The 20,099-nt window shown below is 54.3% G+C and overlaps 2 protein-coding genes across 3 annotated transcripts in view; one reads left to right on the top strand and one right to left on the bottom strand.

Moving 5' to 3' along the window:
- The window catches only part of ZNRF2 (zinc and ring finger 2), a 394,136-nt gene that overhangs the window by 23,293 nt on the left and 350,744 nt on the right, over positions 1–20,099 (bottom strand). The window lies entirely within an intron of this gene.
- Positions 1–20,099, top strand: part of CRHR2 (corticotropin releasing hormone receptor 2) — a 46,559-nt gene that overhangs the window by 12,966 nt on the left and 13,494 nt on the right. The window contains exons 1-5 of one of the 2 annotated variants that reach the window (XM_059171477.1): positions 2,881–3,083; positions 3,212–3,337; positions 17,200–17,285; positions 18,667–18,776; positions 19,124–19,241. In XM_059171477.1, the coding sequence (XP_059027460.1) occupies positions 2,981–3,083; positions 3,212–3,337; positions 17,200–17,285; positions 18,667–18,776; positions 19,124–19,241 (543 nt within the window). In that variant the 5' untranslated portion in view covers positions 2,881–2,980. Of the gene's footprint in view, positions 1–2,880; positions 3,084–3,211; positions 3,338–17,199; positions 17,286–18,666; positions 18,777–19,123; positions 19,242–20,099 lie in introns of those variants that run through there. The other variant, XM_059171476.1, reaches the window with a different exon arrangement.

The raw sequence follows: 20,099 nt of genomic DNA, 5'->3' as shown, positions 1-20,099 counted from the left end.
TCGTGTATTCATTCTGACTGAGCACAGCCCCGAGGAGAGGCAGAGACAGATCTATCCCCTTAAATCCTATTTTCCAGCTGACATTTGATGGGTGGTGGGGTGAATGAGAGAATGTGTGTGATGCTGTGAAGACATGTGACAGCGAGACGCTGTGTGTGTTTCCAGTGTGCTCTGTGTGCCTATTTTGCTGTGCTCTGAAGGACCGTGTGTGTGCCCAAGCTCGCCTACAACTGCCCACTGCCAGCTGACATCAGAGGTGGGCCGGGAACACCTGCCTCACCCCGTGCTCCTCATGACACATCCCAGCACCTGTAATACTTCCATGAACCTACTTGCATCCTGTCTCCCTAGTCCCCAGGGGACACACAACCATCCCAATACCTCCCCTCCCTGCCCCAACCCCAGTGCCTGGCCTGCTAGAAGATCTCCATCCTGGGGGCCTGCCTTCCTCCACTGCTTCCTTAGGTAGCAAAAAGGCCCCACAGTTTGTCCATTTGTAGTTGGATTTAATCTAGTTGAGGAAATTTTGAGCTCTCTATAGTTTCTTCCTCATTTACCTATTTACAAACACTCAAGTGAGCTGTAAAATCAATTTGTTCCAAAGCTGCTGCCTTCAGGTCCATCTCTGCCACATCTAGAATAACACACGATTATGCTCATAATAATAGGATCCATGAAGAGATGGCCCCTGTGTCCTGGAAACCAGGGCACCTTGAGTCTGTGGGTCTCAGTTGAGATGCAAAACAGTCTTTGGTTCTGCCCCTGAGATAGTCACTTCCCAGAGGGATCTTAAGGATGTGTGGTCTCCCAGTTAAGAGCCATCCAAGTCTCCCAGGCCATCCTACTCGGCAGAAACCTGTATGGGAGGCAAGAAGTCCCTGGCCTCTGGTCACTGGGCACTCACCACACCAGCATAGTGGCTCTGATGACAAGCACCCTAATAACTTAGCTTGATTTTTCACTCTTTTCCCCTGTACTATGATCAGTGTGTAAAGGACTCTCCTTTATAATAATACAATTATCCCCGGGTGAAGACGTGGGCTGACCCTGCCAGCCACATTCTAGCCTATGTGGGACCCTATGGGCTGGGGATCAGCCTGGGATTAGGGACAGGACTTGGCCTTGGGTTATGTTGTGGACTTAGGTCAGAAACTGGGGTTGGGACTCAATCTATCTTCCCTTGCTCCTGGCACAGGCTACTATGAACACCCAGTGACCTTTGTGTCTTTGGCTACACAGAGCTAAGCCAAGAGCTCTAATGGTCCATTCAAGAGGTAGAAGACTGGCCTGGCTGGCAGATCTGCTCCTGGTACCTGCCAACAAGAGAGCCCTGGAGAGATGCCAGTGCTCATCTCTGGTCTCAGTGCCCTCTGGCTCTCGGGCTCTGCCTTCCCAGTGACCAAAACATTCATATGGAGAGTGGTGGAACTGGAACATACGAAAGCAGGCTAGCCCCCTCTTCTCCTCTTTCTGCTTAGGACACAGTGTTAGCTCAGGGTGCTGTTTGCCTTCTCTGGCAGGCTTCTTCCGAGGGGAAGCCAGCAGAGGGGAGGACAAGACTAGTTCCCCTGGGACTTCCAGCCCAGTAGGGACTGGATCCCAGCTCCCTCTGCCCTCTAAAGATAGAAACACTCAACACACACTCACACACACGTACACCTTCCTCAGGCTTTGTGTCTCAGAACTCAGAGCCAGAGACTCTCAGGGATAGGAGGGGCCTCAGAGAACATTTGCAGAAAACGTTCTCCAAGAACTCTTGGAGAAACAGCCCTAAGAATGGGGGTAACATCCAGGAAGAGTAGACACAGAGGCAAGACCAGAACTCAGCCTGAGTTGAGGTGCACCATACCCAGTCCCTGTCTCCTGAGCCCAGATACACACACACACACACTCACACTGGCACGGAAACTAGCTTCAATTGGTCCCCGCCAAGCCAGGAGGACCAGAGACATGTTCTTACTTCTCACTTTGTTCTCTCTGGAGCTCAGGGCAGTAAGACCAGGGTATTCAAAACCCCCCAGATAATTTCAGCTGATTTCTCCCCTGGACTTCCCCCTCTCCATTAAATGACAACACTCTCCTCTCTCCAGCCACCCAAAGGAGAGACTTGGTGCTCTCCCGGCCTCTTGGCTCCTGCGGGAACCCCCTCCCTCTCTCACTCCTCTCTCCAGTCCCTCCTCACCAGGACAGGCTGTCTTCTGCAATACCTCTCTACCCCATCCCCATAACCTGGTCTAAGTATTCATCCATTCAGGCCACTCGATCTCACTAGACTTTTCCGTGGCCTCCCTGCTGCCCTCAAAGCCCCTCCAATCCATTTCCTTCACATAGGCCACATGGTCTTTTCTAGAGCACACATCTGCACGTGGGCTCTCCGCTCCCCTCTCCGCTCCCTTGCCTCCCCTCTCCAGAGTCCTGCCTCAAGGAGAGGAAACTCGGGCCGCCCAATTGTGGCTCTCGGTTACGGAGGCTGCAGTGGGTTCCCCCGCGCGCGGGTGGGCGCGCTTTGCTACCCCTTTCAGCCCCGGGGCCTGCGATCCTCCGACGGAGCTTTCCGGCACCCTAGGCGCATCTCCTAGTTCCCCGCCACCCTCGTCCGGACGTTGTCCTGGCCTGAGGAGACGGACTCCGGGCGGGGCGGGGGGCCGAGGGGGCCCAAGGGACCCGGAGGCCTAGGGGGCTGGAGGCTGGGCCGGGCCGACAGGAGCCACCCGGCCCCGCCCCCTGGCGCCGCCATTGGCCGCGACCGAGCGGGTGGACCCGCGGCTCCGCGCGCTCCGCATCTCCTCTCCGCAAGGGTCCCGACTTGGCAGCGCCGGGCGGTGGGGCGCGGTGCCGCGAGGCTGCCCGGCAGGTCGGAGCTGGACGGGCCGGGGCCGGGCCCCCGCGCTCCCCGGACGGCTCACTCTGGCACCCAGTCCCTCGCAGCCACGCCGGGCGCGTACTCACACCCTCTCTGGGCGCGCGGCTCCCGGGCGCGATGGACGCGGCGCTGCTCTACAGCCTGTTGGAGGCCAACTGCAGCCTGGCGCTGGCCGAAGAGCTTCTCTTGGACGGCTGGGGGCTGCCCCTGGACCCCGAGGGTAGGCGGAGGCGACCGCAGCGGGTGGCGCGGGCTCCTTCCCGGCGTGCTGAGTGCGTCCCAGGCCCCGTGCTCTGAGCGCCCCCGGCACCCCAGCTAAGCCCCTCTCTTCTGTCTCCCGTCTCCCAGGTGCCTACTCCTACTGCAACACGACCTTGGACCAGATCGGGACGTGCTGGCCCCGGAGCGCGGCCGGAGCCGTGGTGGAGAGGCCGTGTCCTGAGTACTTCAACGGCGTCAAGTACAACACGACCCGTGAGTGCCCTTCCCCACCCCACCCCCATCCCCAATTCTCCGCGACGGACTCGGCGCCCGACGCCAGACAAGAGTGGTTTAGGGAGCGGGCACAGCTCTGGACCCGGCGTCGGAGACCTGTTGAGGGCCGCGGCGGCGTCATATCGCTGGCGTTGAGGTTCCCTTACAATGCGGGAGGCGCTTCCTCTGTCCCCTGCCCTACTGTAGCTTCAGGCCAGTAAGAGGTCTGATTTGCCCAGAAAGGGAAGAAGGAAATACTTGCTCCCTTTTGAGGATTTTAAGGGCAAATCTCTCACACATGTTATTTACTCTGGTTGCCTGAATTTCACCTTTGTTCACCCAGCGCTACCGGCACGGGGTTGGTGGGGGGTGAGGGTGGGGGGTCCGTATATGCTCGGCTCCCAAATCCCAGGGTGAGTGCGGTGATCAGACTCTTCCTACAAGACAGAAAGGAGGGCAGGAGTCAGGAAAGATGGGGTGAGCACTCGTGTTGAGTGGGGGCAATAGACGCTTCTGGGGCAGAGTGTGTGGGTGACCCCTCACCCCTACCGGGATGTTCCAGACTAGCTCTCTGGGCTGTGAGTCAGGACTCCTGGGCAGCGTTACTCCTACTGCCCAGGTGATGTGTGATGTCTGAATCAGGACCACCCCACATTTCCCAGGGAGAACAGCCCAGGCCCTTCTTCCTCCTGGCAAACCACTGGTTGGCTTGACACTCTGGGGAAGCCGGCAGCAGAAGCTGCTGGTGGGGTAATTCAGCACAGGCTGTGGGGAATGGGGTTGGGGCAGAGTCTGTGCCCTGCGGGAGGTCTGATGGGTGCCAATGGGAGTGTCTTGTAAGACCATGGGCCCTGGCCCACCTTGACCAGCCACTCACATCAGCAGCCCCACCCCACCAGCAGGGAGAGGTCCTCCTGAGACCCCCAGGGCTTCCCTACCTGAAGCCCCTCATCCTGGAAACATCATAGCAACCTCTCTCTGCATATCTGTGTCTGAACAGCAGCACGGCTCCCCATCACCTCACACTGGCACCAGTGCACACACGCAGTCACGCACATGCATGCGCGCGCGCACACACACACACACACACACACACACACACCTGTCCAAACCCTCAGGTGCTAAGACCTCCTCTGAGAGCAATGGTTAGAGAATGAGACAGCTGTGCCCGCATCTAATGCTAAGCAGCACTCCCTTGCACCAGTGGAGGGCTCTGGTGGGCCCAGGGAGGAGCCGTGCTCAGAGGAGTCCAACAGCAGAGATGCTCCTAATGGAAGCTGGTGGTAGAGGTAGGAGAGCCGCTGAGGAAGGTTTCTGCATTATCTGAGAACAAGCTTCCCACCCATGATTAAAATAAACCTCTCTGGGTGAAAATGAAGCAGAAGGAGTGACTTTCATTCTCCTTTCCAGTCCTGAGATTCTGAAACTGTACTTTTAGGGTCTGATGAGATGAATCAGAGGATCCTAGGGTCTCTAGTTCAGACTGGCCCTGGGGACAAAGGGCCAAGTGAGGTGATGAGGCCTCTGAATCCCATAGCCATGGACCTAAAGGAGCTCTGCTCTGGTTCCCCCCTCAGCCTGGACTTCTCCTATTCTCCCCACCAATCTGGAGCTCCCCAACAGTGGGGGGGTCTCTTCTTGGGGTGAGGAGTCTCTTCTTCAGAGTTGAGCACAGTATTTCTTCAATCAGCTTATTGATCAGCTACTATGTGCTGACCACTGCGCTGTCATTGAGGCCCTTGCTCACAATTGCAACAGGCAAAGGGAATACAGAGTGACAAACGCCCTGATGGAGGAGAGCAAGGGGGGTGGAGGATGGGGGAAGGGGAACAGGTGAGGCAGAGGAGACATCCCGAAGGAGATGTTGGAGCGCATACCAGACCACTCCCCTCACATCAAGTGAGAGGCTCAGAAAAGTTCAGGGTGCCCCCGAGGTTGGCAAATGGAGTGCCAATTAGCTCCCAGTACCTAATGAGCAATTTTCTTAATTTGGACCAAAGTAGCTGCTGGGAAACCGGAGCACAGGGTGCTGGGAGCATGGCCATTAGCCAGTGCAGCCAGCTGAGGTGGGAAGAGCAGAGAAGCTAATGGCAATGGAAATGTGGTGACTGCTTCCTCCCCTGCCCTGCCTCCTGGTCGAGGCTTCCTGTTGCCCCATTGCCTTTGCAGTGGGATCCTTCCTTTACGAAGGATGCAGGGAGGAAAATAGCTCCAATGAGAAGCCTTGGGGAAGAGGAAGAAGAGTTTGGCTCCTCTTCCTGCCCACTCTTGCTAGGCTGCAGCCAACCCCCCACTGAAGCCTCATTCTTCAAAGGGCCGGCATTCCTGGGGTAAGAAAGCAGCTAGTCATTAGTCCCCATGAACTTTCTTCCACTCAGCTGAGCACAGAGAATCTGCCACAAATCATCCAAGTGTGGATCATTTTCCAGGTGCCAGCTGCCACGGGGAGAGCTTTGCCCAGGTGATCCCACTCATCTCCACCTTCTCAATGCCCCACCCCCGAGATATGTAACCCTTTTATGCCCATACTACAGTCAGGAAAACTGAGGCTCAGAGACATGAAGTGACTTTCCCAAGTTATAGTTCATTCCTAGGCACCAGTGCAGGCAGAGAAATCCACAGCACATACTTTTAACCACGGGGCAATGTTGCCTCCAAAAGAGATAGTTTTCGGGGAGAGTTTAGAGGGACAGAGGACTCATGTCTCCACTCTGGAGGACTGGGGAGGGCTTCGCCCACACAGCTGGACTTAGGGGGACAGGGCAGATTTTAGCAGGTGAAAGTGGAACAGGTACACAGGAGGAGATGAAACCATGGGATTGTCCCATGAAACAGGGACAGGAGGAGATGTCCCTTGGGACTGGTGAGTGTTGTACAGAGTGTAGGTAGGAGGAGAAAGAAACAGACCAGAGCAGACACGCGGATATTGGTCTGGTGACGCAGGGTGGTGCAGTGGGTTTTGCTGCCCATGCAGGATAGAGCCTAGGGCAAAGGAGGTCTGCTGTGGGGCCCAGAGCCTCCGGAGACAAGAGGAGGGATCAGGAGGCTACTACAGCTGCCCAAGTCTAATGGGAGCTGCAGGAGCCAACTGAGGGGATGGAAGCGGGAGACCGGGGCACCTGGAATATACAGGACTGGGGTGAGATGGGGACCAGGAGGAGTCAGGGATGACACCAGGACAATGCTGAGCTTAGGTGGAGGTATGTTGGCCCCAAGGAGCTGGTGGGACATCTGAGTGCAGATGTCCATCCAGAACATAGTCTGCTGGAAGGGGAAAGCCCAGGAAAGCGCCTTCTGCTAGAGACAAGGCCTTCTTGGATGTGAGGTTAGCTGACAGGTACAGGTGGCCCATGGGGGAGGACCATTCAGAGTCTTGATAATTTTTACCCAGAGACAATGTCCAGATGCAGCACAGCCAAAGTAAAGGATGGGACTTGTCCATGGCCACACAAGCTAGTCCCTGCAGAAGCAAGTGAAATGTCTGTGTGTCCAAGTTCCCTCCAGGGTTCTCCCCACTGCCCACATTTCTGTGGCCCAGGTTCCGTGGCCCTGGGTCATCATTTGACCTGTGTTAACGCATTAATCTTTGTGCTGACACTTTAATGGAGGTGTAGTATTATCCTCATACGATACACGGGGAAATGGAAGCACAGAGAAGTTAATTGACTTTCTGAAAGCCACACAACTTGTAACAGCATAAGGATTCCAACTCTGGCTCTGCTGCCTCTCAGAAAACAACTGTGTTGGCTTAAACAGAGAACGGATTAGTTGAAAAGATATCAAGGAGCTTGTGGCATCACCGAGTGGGCTGAAGAACCAGATTTGGGGCCCCTAGCCAAGAGCTCAGGGCAGAGCTGACCCAGTAAGGGAACTCTGCTCTCCCTGAGTGTGACCTGGCCACCAGCTGGGCCACAGTCCGGCTGCCACCAACCTCCCAAGATGCTGAAGCTTCCTGCAGTGGCCGCTGGGAGCCTTTCTCCCTGTCTCCATTTTGTGGATCCCGGGTCACTAATGCCCTGGGGGCAGGTGTCTCTGATGGGGCGGGAGAATGTGGGGGGCTCTAGGTCACACACCCTGGCTCTGGAAGGTGAGGGCTCAGCATTTCAGTTCTGGGGCAGGAGGTGGCCTCTGCCTCCCCACAAGTTTCTTGGAGGCCATATGGGATGCAGATTCAAATTCTATCATAATGTCTACACACAGTATCTACTGGAGCAAGTCTGATCCCCTTCCCGGGCCTCAATCTCCCTGTCTGCAAGGAGAAAGGAAACGGACTAGCCTGAAATAGGCAATATACTCCATTTCCTGCCACCTCCCACCATCCTGAATGCGGGTGTCTGTGCATCTCCCTGTCTCTGTCTCTGTTCCTCTCCATGTGTGGCTCCAGCTTTGTCTTTGGATGTATTTTCTGTTTCTTTCTGTTTCTCTCTTGTTTTCGATCTCTGCTATTTTCTCTTTTCCTCCTTGCCTCCCTCCGTCCTCCCTCTCCAGCTCTCTTCCTCTGTTTCTCCCTTCCCCTCCCCACCCCTCCCCTCCATTCTCCCTCAGGCCTCTCTCTCTCCCTCCTCCCTCCTCCTCATTTTATTCTCCCTGCTCAAACACCTCCTCCTGCCTGTTCCTGGGGCCCTCGTGGCTGTGGTGGTTGGTGGAGGGGGGGGGCGATGTTCCCTCCCACATAGGGCCCATGTTCCCCCTGCAGAATTGCTAAATCCAGCATGGCTCAGCTTCAGTCTCTTGCTATCAGGCTCCCACCGTGTCCTGTTGGCAACTTCAGGGCCCATGTGTACAGAGGCATCTGCCAGGACAAGGGGGATAAAAAGACACTCCACCCGACCTAAACCCATGGAGAGATCTGGGGGTCCATACTTCCCAGAGCCCCACTCTAGAGATGTGCTGAAGCATGGCTTGTGTTGGAAACACATAAACTGTGTCGTCTCCAGCCAGGGGCATCTTCCCACTGGGTCAGCCTGCTTCTGTAGAAATCCCCTCTTCAGCCCTGAGGAGACATGGTGATAAGAAGGGCTGAACCCTGCCCTCAGAGAATCCCAGGCTGCCTCAAGACCAGACTCACACAAACCAATAGTCAGGGATTGGAAAGAGGGGCTTGGTGGGCCCTGGCGCATTCCTGGAAAACTTCCTGGAGGAGGTTCTTGGGAGCGGTTCTTGTAGGTCTTGGAGCAGTGGAGGCTTCACATTTGTGTCATAGGAGGGTATGAGCCTCAGGGAGGGTTCCAAATAGAGCCTCCTCTCTAGGCTAAGGAAGTCAAAGCTGGGAATCTAAAAACTCAGGTCTATATTCTCCGTCCCCAAGTGAGACCTATTCACATCTGGACCCCTGAGTCCCAGGGGCAGGAAGTTAACCCTGTGTAAGAATGGTTTTCGTGCTGGGAGAGAGGGAAAGTGGGACATGTCTGGCCATCACTGAAGGTTTGGCAAAGAGGAGGAGGAGGGAAGAGAGACTGAGCAGAGTGGATACCCCTCTGGCCATCCAGACATTCTAGAACTTCCCAGCTGCAAGGCCTCTTGTTCGAGTGCTGCCCTCACCTCCCCTGTTGCTTAGGGGTGGAAAATGACTAGCCCAGAAAGGACTTCCCTAGCATCCCACAGAGAGCCAGGGCACCAAATGGCCTATGCTGGTTGTGAAAACTTCTGGCCCTTGCTCTAGCATTTTTCTGCCTTGCATGCCTAGACCTGGGCAGCCGAGCAGCGTGACAGTGATGTCTCAGCTGCCTCCCCGCCTGAGGACCCTTCATCTCAGAGAGGACCAAGGGTGCCACCACTCCTGATCTCCCTCCCTCTCTTCCCAGGAACCCTCCAGCTCTCACACGTCCTCTTCCTGCCCATCTCACCTCTCACCAGGTTCGTGAGAGTACTGCTCTCTTTACTAGAAACAAGCTCTTCAAACACGAGAAAGACCTGAGTTTTCCAGGGGCTCCTGTTTTAGAGGGAAAGAGAGAGAGAGAGAGACTTAAAAAAGAAAAAAAAAAAAGACTTTGTTTAGAGAGAGAGCGTGCACTAGTGGGCAGAAGGCAGAGGGAGAGAGGGAATCCCAAGCAGGCTCCACGCCCAGAGTGGAGCCTGATGCCAGGCTCCATCTCACAACCCTGAGATCATGACCTGAGCTGAAATCGAGTCAGATGCTTAATCAACTGAGCTCTCCAGGCATCCTGAGAGAGAGGGACTCTTGAAAAGAGCTTTCTGATAATGGCTCTTAAGTGAAATAGCACAGTCACGGTTGTAGGAGCTCTTGGGAGGAGCAAACAGATGGAGAGGAGACATGGTAGAGGGAATAGGGTCATGGAGGCTTTGAACACCAGTCCAGGCCATGGGCCTCAGTTCTGCTGGTGGTAGTGCTGCCAGCTGCTTACCCATAGCCCCACGGTGCAGGAATGGAATATTCTGGGGGGGGGGGGGGGACACTGCTTGATTTTCAGGATGTACCTTTGAGATGTAAATCCAGGCTGCCTGAGAATTTCAACCTTGCCCCTTCCCCTCTCCTCCTCCTTACTCAGTCAAGTCAGAACTGCAGCACCCTTACCTGCCTGACTTCCAGCCCCAAACAACCACCTGCAGAGTCTGGAACCCCACAGCAAAGCCCCACCCACAGTGACTCTCAGGGACCATCCCCAAGAGCCCCAAGTGCCGTCTACCCATCCGAAACCAGGTCCTCCAGAGCCTGGTGGGGAGTTCCTGTTACACCTGTGGAGGTAGGGGTCAGGGAGAGCACGAGGAACCCAATGCATATCCAGGAAGGCAGATCGAAGTCCTGGCTGTGCCCTGATTCACCAAGGGACAGGGAGGTCCCCCCTCATACATGTCCCAGTGTCCTCATCTGGGTGGAGGGGACAGAAAATATGCTGTCCTTGTGAGGCCCTGTCACACCTGGGGAGACACAGCTGCTTGGGGTTTCCGTGGACAGCTGGAGTGCTGTCAGCAGGGTGTGTAAAGAATAAGGCCCAGAATAAGGAGAATTTGTGTTCTCAGCATGACGTCCTCGAGGGTCCTGCTCACGGCAAGTATAGTTGTCCTCGTTTTGGGTGGTGTGGCCAAGTGGCTTCAGTGAGAGCCACTGAAAGTCTGTGACCCCACTGTGGGAGGGAGCAGTAGGAGGAGGAATGGTCTGATCCCAGAGGCCTCCAGAGAGAGGCAGATCCTTGGCCCTCCAGAGCAATGCCATTGTTGGTAAAGAGAGGACATAGGATTCCCGTCGAAGGTGTCTCCACCCCACATTACTTCACAGAAACTATGGTCGAAAGCCAGTTGTAATTCTGGCCAGGCCACGGACTGCTTATCTTACCTTTGGGCAGGTCTTTCTCCTCTTTGGGTCTCAGTATCTCTGTATTAGGTGGCGGGGGGAGCTTGGCGAATTCTCACGGTCCCCCAACATTGATGTTCCTCTTCTCCACGGCAGTCTCTGCCTCAGGGGTCCCCCATTCACCTTCTCCTCCCTGTTTCCCTGTGCGGGTCGCAGGCTGGCGTCATGGCGACAAGCCCATTGAGCGTTGCTAGGGATGACTGGCAGGAGGCAGCCCCGCACTACAGAGGCTGGAGCTGGCTGGTAGGCATCTCTTTCCACTTGCATCAACCCTGGGGAGGACCGTGGTCTCACACAATGAGCTGGATTCCAGTCACACCTCTTCCCTGTTTCATGGGCCCTGTGTGGGCTGCATGAAGCAGCTCTGTGCCTCCCTGACTCAGTTTGCCCACTGTCTGCTGTAAGTATAGACATTTTCCCCTACCACGCCTCTCAAGGATGGAAAGGCATCATGAGCAGAAAGTCCTTTGGAAATGAGGAGCTGAGGGGTTTTGGAGGTCCAGATGGACAGTTGGGGCCGCAAGAGCAGTGTGCACACAATACTGAAGAAATGGACTAGAAGTTCCCTCTCACTCCAGATGTCCTAAGCAGCTGGCCCTGGGGAGGTCCCTCCCAACCTGGGGTTTGTGTTGATAATGGCAGGTTTCCAGACCCTCAACCCAGCATTCCTTCTAGGTCAAGCTGGTTCAGAGCTTGAAGGAGCAACCCAGTGGGCTGCGATCAGACCCAGATAGGAAATGTCCCAGCTGGGCCCCAGAGCAGGCCAGCTCTGGTCCACTGCCGCAGCATATAAGCAATGCAGGGGTGTTGACTCCGGGAGAAGCGCCTTGTTTGGGAAGCTCGGAAAACTACGCTGTTGGTACCATGAGCAGCACTCCCCCAGATGGTGTCTTAACTGGACACAAAAAGCAACTTGTCATGCCCCACAGCATCATCGCCTCAACCAGCCAGTAGAGATATTTTTTCCACAAAAGATAAGAAAGGTGACCAAGGTGAAAAGCAAAGATTTCCCAGCAGGGTCTCAAGCCAGGACAGGAAGATCATGGCCATCACCTTCCAGGGAAAATCAGTCAGGGGGCTTGAGGGTGGGGTATCTGGCCCCTCAGGCATTTTCTGCCCCAGGGATCTGGACATGAAGTTGCTAAGACACTGCAGGCATGGCACAGTTTGCTGCATCTTCTAGAACACAATGGCTCGGTGACCCCCCAGCATGTCACTGTCCCTCTTTGGGCCCCTCCAGACCAAATGAAGGAGAAGCTGCCTCTCCCTCTTACATTCCTAGGAAGATGTCTGCTGACTCAGTCCCCAGGATGCTTTCCTGGGACCAGGGGAGGCTTTCTTGCTGGCAGTGGGAGGATGCCTGACTGCAGCTTTGTGGTTTGGGACTGACAGCCCCTACCCTGTGTGGGATTGCACTCATGGTGCAGCCCTTCTGACAGCAGGGCTCAGCCCCCCTGTGGCCTGTGTGGGAGACCTAGGTGCCTCCTTCAGGTAAGACTGTTGGGCTTTTGCTGTGCAGCTTGGCAGATCCTTGGCGCCCAAGGTGGCAGACTATCTTCTCGGCCTGCTCTGAGACTCTCATCCTCTTTCAGAGCTAGTCACATAGATAACAGCACCACCTCAGTCCATCCTGAGCCCCTGTGTACTCAGTCTGGGTAGTTCTTAGGGAAGGGCCAGAAGAGAGGGCAGCCTAAGCCTTCCCCACCCCTACCCCCCTGAGCTAGCTGCGAAAGAGCAGTCCTAGCCCACCAGGGAGCAGTGGAACCCTCAGGGAGCTGGAACAGCCATGAAGAAGCTGGGGCTGAAGCTGGGCCTGAAGAGCTTCGCAAATCAGTGTGATGAATGCAGACCCGAGGGCTGTGTTTCAGGAGCTCTCCAAGGCCATCCATATGCTTTGGTGGGGAGTGGTACTATTTTGCTGTCCATAGTGCTGAAAATTCCTGTCGTGCACAGTGACCTCACTCCTTCAGTGAATAGTGCTTCTGGCCCTTTCCACCTCCCTGCCAGCATTACTTGACCTAACTTCTTGTCCATTTTCCCCAGATATCCATCCCCCTCCACCAGTCCCACTCACTCCCTGTGCCCCCACCTGTCCCTTAAAATCTTTCCCCCATAACCGTCACCCAAAAACTATCCCTCGTGGTCCCTGTCTCCCATGTCTTGTCAGTCAGACTGTCAGACATAGAAGTGCCCATGTAGGGAGCCCCTGAAAGTATACAGGGACGGTTGGAGTTGTCACATAGCTCGAGGGTAGTACTGGGTTCAGCGGGTTGAAAGTCCTACACAACAGATAACCCATCTACCTGAGATGACAATAACATCTTTGAGAAACGATGTACGTCACTTTATTTTTTTTAAAGATTTTATTTATTTATTTGACAGAGAGAGACACAGCAAGAGAGGGAACACAAGCAGGGGGGCGGGTGGGAAAGGGAGAAGCAGGCTTCCCACTGAGCAGGGAGCCTGGATGTATATCACTTTAACTGAGAGGAGAAACTGAGGCCAAGAGGGCAGGGACTTAGCTAAGGTCACTTAGCCTGCCAGCCAGAGACAAAACCACAGCTAGAAGAGCAATCCCCCTCTTCTCACAGCCAGACTTCCGAACCGCTTAGATGGCTGCCTGAACCAGGAGCTCTCATAAGAAAGGGGCCGGCATCTGAAAGAGGGACAGGCCACGGTAATGGGGGCTTTTGACAGCACAGGGCACTTAGGAGGAAGAGGCCTGGCACACTTCGGGAAATAGGGAGCAGCATTCCCAGGCCACAGAGCCCTGCACGAGAGGACCCTGCTTGTATCCTTTAGACCCTAATGCCCCTGGCAGGCCACACCACACACCACCGGCATCGATCTTTGGCAGGGGCACTTGGGTTGCTGTGGCAACAGGCACGGACCTCACGGCATCCAGCTCTGAGATTCTGGTCCGGCCGCCTGCCCTCAGATTTTGCGTGCCCATCCTCCCATGGTTTCCAGGTTGGTGGTTGGGTGGGGGGGCTCTTCTGTCTTACTCTGTCTTACTCTCTCCTGTCCAAAGCTGTGCTTGAGGGCACAGTGTCCTCATTAGCAAGCTCCCCCGAAGAGCTGGGCACATCTGTCTTCCAGGCCTCTGGTACCTGGAGTCTGCAGCCAAAACCTCATCTCCAGGCACGACTGAGCCCCCAGAGGGGAGCCTCCTTCCACCACCACATCCCACAGCTCAGACCCTGCTTTCCAAGGTGTTGGCAGATCTGGGTTCGTTTGTTGCAGCCAATATGTACTTCATGGCTAATTCCCGGGGGAGAACCGGGGACCCCCCCGCCATGGTCTCTGCCTACCTGTCTGTCCCCAGGGAGCTCCAGTTCAGTAAGCAAAGAAAAAAAAAAGGATCAGATCCAAAAAGGTGAAACCCTTTGTGAATTATGGAAAATGCTCTAAACTTGATGTTTGATTTTCAAACTACGGGTCAGAGCACCATAGTGGATGGTGAAGTCAAATTCATGAGTCATGACCAGCATTTGTATAGAAAATAAATAGAATTCATTAGAATAGAAGAGGAGGAATAATATCATAGCTGTGGTCAAGATGAGTTTTGCTTTGTGAAACTGGCCTCACTGATGTAGGCGTGTGTGGGCTGGAGGTGGGGGTGTGGGTGGGTTGGAGGTGACGGCACAGGGATGTGTTGGTGGGGCTCAAGGACAGTCGAATGTGAAGGCCCGTGTTTCGAGAGATGGCAAGGCCTAGAGGAGGCATTTAGAGGAAAAAAAGAGATGGCTTGAATGCCTGGGCTGCTGGGGAAGCCTGTGGAAGGAGAGAGCACTTGGCCTATGGTTTAGAAGATAGGAAGGGGTTTGTCAGTGAGAATGAGGAGGGTGTTTCAGGGTGGGGGGGTTCGGCACAGAGCCAGCTATATGCCAGGCCTACCAAGGCAAATGCCAAGTGCCATGTGGAGCGGTGGCAGAGGGGGGTGTCTTCCAGAAAAGAAAGCCAGGATAGAGAAGTCTTAAAATTTGGCACCCCTGGTAGGCATTGACGTAAGGGACCAGGAAGGTCTCGGATTTGCAGCATCTCTACCATGACTCCCTCCCTCCTCAGGCCTACCCCATGCTTATTACCATCATGAGATATCACACTTGGGAAAGTGTTCTGAGTTCCTGTCTTTGGTTAGCCCCACAACGATCAGCCAGACCAGACTCGCACTCCAAAACAACTCAGGCCAGGGTATGAGCAAGGGATGAAGTGTGAGGCTCAGGATCATGGGACTCTTGGGTGGGGTGGAGTCGGGGACTCAGAAGAGAGAAATCTGTGAGATGGGAGCAATCAAAGAGGCCTTCCGGGAGGAAAGGGCTTAGCACTGAACTCCAGGAAAGCTGGATAACATCTATGAACACATCCTTAGAAGATAAATGTTCTGACCTTTGAACCAGAGCCAGGGTTAGGACCTGTCTCACCTCAGACAAGCTGGTGGAGAAAGACCCTTAACCCTTATCTGTAAAGGATTATTAGTTTTACAAAAGGACCAGCCCTCCCCCAGATACCTTTACATAGGTCTATTTGACTCACCCTACACGCTGACCTTCAGTTCAGTAACATCACTAACCCTATGCATCGGGTTCTCTTAACTGTAGAAATTTCTCTTTCTGTAGTAAAACTGCCCTGAGGAAGGAGATAACCCAAGAGTGGATGTGGGTGCCATGTTTAGGGGTAAGAGGCTGGTGTCCTCACTTTGGGGTCAAGATCATCTCGACTCCCACCAGGGATCCTTAGGCCAGTAACAATCCTGAGCCTGAAGACTCTCTGAGCTCAGAGCACCAAATTAAAAAACAATTAAGCTAATAGACTCTCCCCCATTGTTTCTGCTCCTCAACAAGTGCTCCCTGAATCCCACTGCTTTGAACTCACTGTCAGCTCAACAGAAGTGGTTTTTTTAAGTAATTTAATTATTTCAGATCTCATTGTTTCCAGAAGCAATCTGTTTCCCCCTCCAGCTCTATGACTCTCTGCTCTAGGAGCTACTTATTTTAATTAGCTTTGTAGTATATATCTGACAGCAACCCAAAAGAAAAATCCACACATAACTTCCCATTAGCCAGAGAGCTAAAAAAGCCAGCGTAAGTCACCCCCAAACCACAGATCACTCAGAATTTGTAAGGAAGTAGGGGAGATCACTTTCACATTCATGGGGCAAAGCAAAGGCTGGCAAAGGACTCTGGCATTCCCAGGTGGGAGGTTCATCCTGGCTGGAGGTTGAGTGTGGGCTACCTGGAGGTGGTGGCTTGGGGGCTAGGACTTACAGTCAAGCTCAGTTTTCAAGAAAGATGAAAGATGCTCAGGAAAGATGAGCATTCTCTGATCCTCCTGCGTTCCCCCAGGATGGAGCCTGCACTTGTCGCCATCAGACACTGGTGCTCTGAAGAGTCTGGGCAGACTCCTGTCAGACACCAAGAGATCTCACACAGTGCTCTCGCAGGCAGCCGCAGCTCAAGGTCGGCAACACAGTCCCGCTTCCCCAGGTGTCCCTCGTTCCTGTGTCCCGCTGCTTGGTAGCAAGGGGTTTAGAACGTGCAACCTGAAGCCAGACCTTCTGGATTTGAATCCTGGCTCTACCCCTTCTCATTTCTACAGCTTTTGACAAGTAGGTTAATCTTTTTGTGCCTTAGTTTCCCCTACTGTAAAACGGGTTACCATTACTCATGGGGTTGCCGGGAGGATTGAAGGGATGAGCGTATCAAGATCCGTCTGGTGAGCGGCCACTCTGTGAAGGGTAGCTGGTGTTAAACAGAACTCCTGCTGGGAATTAGTATGGATCGCCTGTGTGTAAAGTGAGAGAAGACAGGCGCCTGGGTGGCTTAGTCAGTTAGGCAGCTGCCTTTGCCTCGGGTCATGATCCCAGGGTCCTGCGATCAAGTCCTGCATCGGCCTCCTGCTCAGCAGTGAGCCTTTTCCCTCTGCTGCTCCTCCTGCTCGTGTGCTCTCTCACTCTCTGTCAAATAAAATAAAATATTTAAAAATAATAATAATAAATAAAATGGAAGAAGAATAGGAATTTGGTGTGTGGAAAGCAGCAAATCTGCAGGCACAACAGGGCTCCCAGTCAGGTTCCATTCCAAACAAAATTAAATAAGGTATACAAAACGCTAGTCAAAGATCATGTAAAAAATGAATCTTATTCTGCATTTTAGCTACCATGTGTGGTAAGCCTTTTGCATAATTTTCACCTAAATGACTTTCCTGTGAACTTTTTTAAAAATATTTTATTTATTTATTTGATAGACAGAAATCACAAGTAGGCAGAGAGACAGGTGGGGAGGGGCAGGGGAAGCAGGCTCCCCGCCGAACAGAGATCCCAATGTGGAGCTCCATCCCAGCAGCCTGGGATCATGACCCAAGCAGAAGGCAGAGGCTTTAACCCACTAAGCCACCCAGGCGCCCCTCCTGTGAACTTTTAAACGTGTTTTGTGTTTCCTGACCTAGAGAGGCTAAGAAGTATGAACCTTATCCCGTGGGCACCTGGGAGCCAGGGAGTGCTTTTGAGGAAGGGAGTGACCTGCCTCTTGGTGGTTGGCATATTTTGTAGGGAATGCCTATCGAGAGTGCTTGGAGAATGGGACATGGGCTTCACGGATCAACTACTCACAGTGTGAGCCCATTTTGGATGATAAGGTGAGTGGCCCGCACCTTGCACACCCCTCATCCCTGTACACGTATCAGGACTCAGGTTGAGCATAGAGCATCCCAAGGGTGACAGAACCAGCCCTTATGCAGCCCAGCCATACCTTTTTGCACTTCTTCCCCCTGCCTCCACGTCCTGTTCCCTGCTCAGTGACGCTACAGGAGAGAAGGGGGACACAGACCTCCACCTTTGGGAGAGCTCTGGCTGGCAGAGGACACAACCATCTCTGGCATGTGACACAAGAAGGGAATGACATTGTGGCCCATGTCCCAAACACCTAACAGACTGTGTGACTTCCTCCTCCTCTGGGCCTCAGTTTCCCCATCAAGCATTCTGATTCTGTGGCTCCATCTGGAAACAAGCACTGTCTCCGGAAGGCTGGGCCCCAAGGGGATCTGGGTCCTGCTTACACCTCGGCAGCCCCCTTGCTCTGGAATTGGGCTCCAGGCTGCGTGCAGAGCCGACCTCCTCCCCCTTTGAAGCTACACCTCGCTCCTGACCCAAAAGGACACGTCCCATGGCCAACCCCTCCTCATTCACCATTGCAGCCCCCAGTGAGTCTGCAGCTTTCCCCCAGAATCCAGGTTCAGAGGGAAAAGGTTGAGCTACCCTGAGAAAGGGATGCTACAAAATGTGAGCCAAAGGGGGTCTGTGATGGGGCCATGGGAGACGCAAGTGAGATGGGTCATAAAGAAGGAGACCCTCCCAGACCTCTGTCCTCTCTCAGCCCCTCTGAGCAGTGGCAAACCATGGTGGGCGTGGGGTCAGGGGAGCCTGCCCTGGAAAGAAGGAGTATTTTACCTGCCTCTGTTTAGAATTGCCAGCACATAGTGATCATAAAAAGGAGACGGGCTTTTATTTGGTGTTAATATTGTTAAGTTCTCTACGGACATTGCGCCCCCTTGTTGCTGCATCAGGGACAGACGATCGCAGGGCACCCTCCAGACCTCCCCGAGCCTGCTGCTTCTGAGGCAGGTAGGCAGGATGGCCCCATTATACAGATGTCAAAACTGAGGTCCGGAGATGTAAATCCACTCGCCCTCAGTCACTCAGCCAGCAAGGGTCTGAGCTGAGATTAAACACAGCTGTGGCAACTCCCTGTCCAGAGTTAAAAAGATAATAAAATCCCGAGATATCATGTCAGGCATATTCTGGGGAACATCAGGGGGTCTGACTGCAGCCATTTTTCTGTCTGTACCAAGAGCCACCCGCGGCCGACGGGAGTGAGCGCGAGGAGCCAGATGTGGTGATGATACTTGAAGCCATTTCTGCCTCCAAGCTCAGGACACACAGGGGGGCCGTAGCTGGAGTGGCCAGCTCCAGCCTCTGTGTGCCCCATGCCTCCATCTGCCTGTGTGTCTGTCTGTCCAGCAGAGGAAGTACGACCTGCACTACCGCGTCGCCCTTGTTGTCAACTACCTGGGTCACTGTGTTTCTGTGGCCGCCCTCGTGGCTGCCTTCCTGCTTTTCCTGGCCCTGCGGTGAGTTCCCCAACCCCCTTCATGGCCTGCTGCTTTTCCCTGCCCCTTCCCCCATAGTGCCCCCTTCACCCCTCCCAGACAGTCTCACCTCCACTTGGCAGGGTGGGTTAGGGCCATGAATCCAGTGGACAGAGGCATCTGGGGGAGGTGCCCGGGCTGGCTCAGAGAGATCCCACTGCGGCCACCACAGGGGGAATGTGGCTCCTGGGGCAGCCCTGACTTCATCGGAGGCTGAGTCTCTTACCTGGCCTGGAGGGTGGGGGACTGGGGGTGCCAGTCCCAGTTGTTTCCTGACCCCAGGCAGAGCCCTGCTTATCTCACTCCCAATCCTGCCTGACCTCCCACAGGAGTATCCGCTGTCTGCGGAATGTGATTCATTGGAATTTGATCACCACCTTTATCCTGCGCAATGTCACGTGGTTCCTGCTGCAGCTCATTGACCACGAAGTGCATGAGAGCAATGAGGTCACCGGGTGAACCCTTGGGGCTGGGGGGCTCCGGGTACTGGGGGCACCCACCTCTCTTACCCAGTCCTCAGGTGGAGACCCGTACCTCAGCTCACCTCTACCCTGATCATTGTCCCTCCCGAGCTGGGGTCAGAGTCAGGGCAGGCTAGCGGTGGGGCAGGGCGTGCTGCCAGGCCGGGGTCTTGGGAGCAGTGCAAACCTCAAACCAGACTGGGTTAGCCTCTTCCACTCCCCATCTTCTAAATCTAGGACCTCCCGAGGACCCCTTAGAGAAGAAGCAGCTAGAACTAAGCTCCATTGAACTTTATCTCGATTGCAATGAGAGACCTGTCAGGGTTGTTTTCCCCATTATGCAGACATGGAAAGTGAGGCTCAGGGAGGTTACATGACCCTGCAATGCCAGCAGGATCTTGACCAGGACATCCCATGTGTTAGCTACACAGGCTGGAGCTGTGCCAATGGCTGCTGTACTCTGTCCAAGTCACTGCAAAACCCGAGACTAACCCAAGGCAAAGCACAGAGTCCTTTGGCACACCATTAAAGACTTCTCAATACATTTTCTTTGGACGGTGGACCTGAGCAGGCACCCCACCTGGTTTGACCTTTCACTTGCCCCTCATTAAGGTCTGCCTCGGCACTCACTGAGTTCAACCCAATCTGGGGGGCCCTATAGCCGCATACTAACTTGTACTGATAAGATGTCACTTGACTTGGAGAAAAAGCAGGGTTGGGAGGAGATGACCTTTGGCTTCCCACCTTAGCAGGCCTTTTTGAGAAGAGGAGACAGACAGACAACCACGTGGGTCCTGAGATCGGGGCTAGGGCCCTGGGGGAAAGACACAGAGGCAGAGAACAG

This window comes from Mustela lutreola, chromosome 4 (genome assembly GCF_030435805.1).
Source record: "Mustela lutreola isolate mMusLut2 chromosome 4, mMusLut2.pri, whole genome shotgun sequence".
NCBI lineage: Eukaryota > Metazoa > Chordata > Mammalia > Carnivora > Mustelidae > Mustela > Mustela lutreola.
The sequence above is the reverse complement of the archived record's forward strand: the minus strand, read 5'-3'. Positions and strand labels throughout refer to the sequence as shown.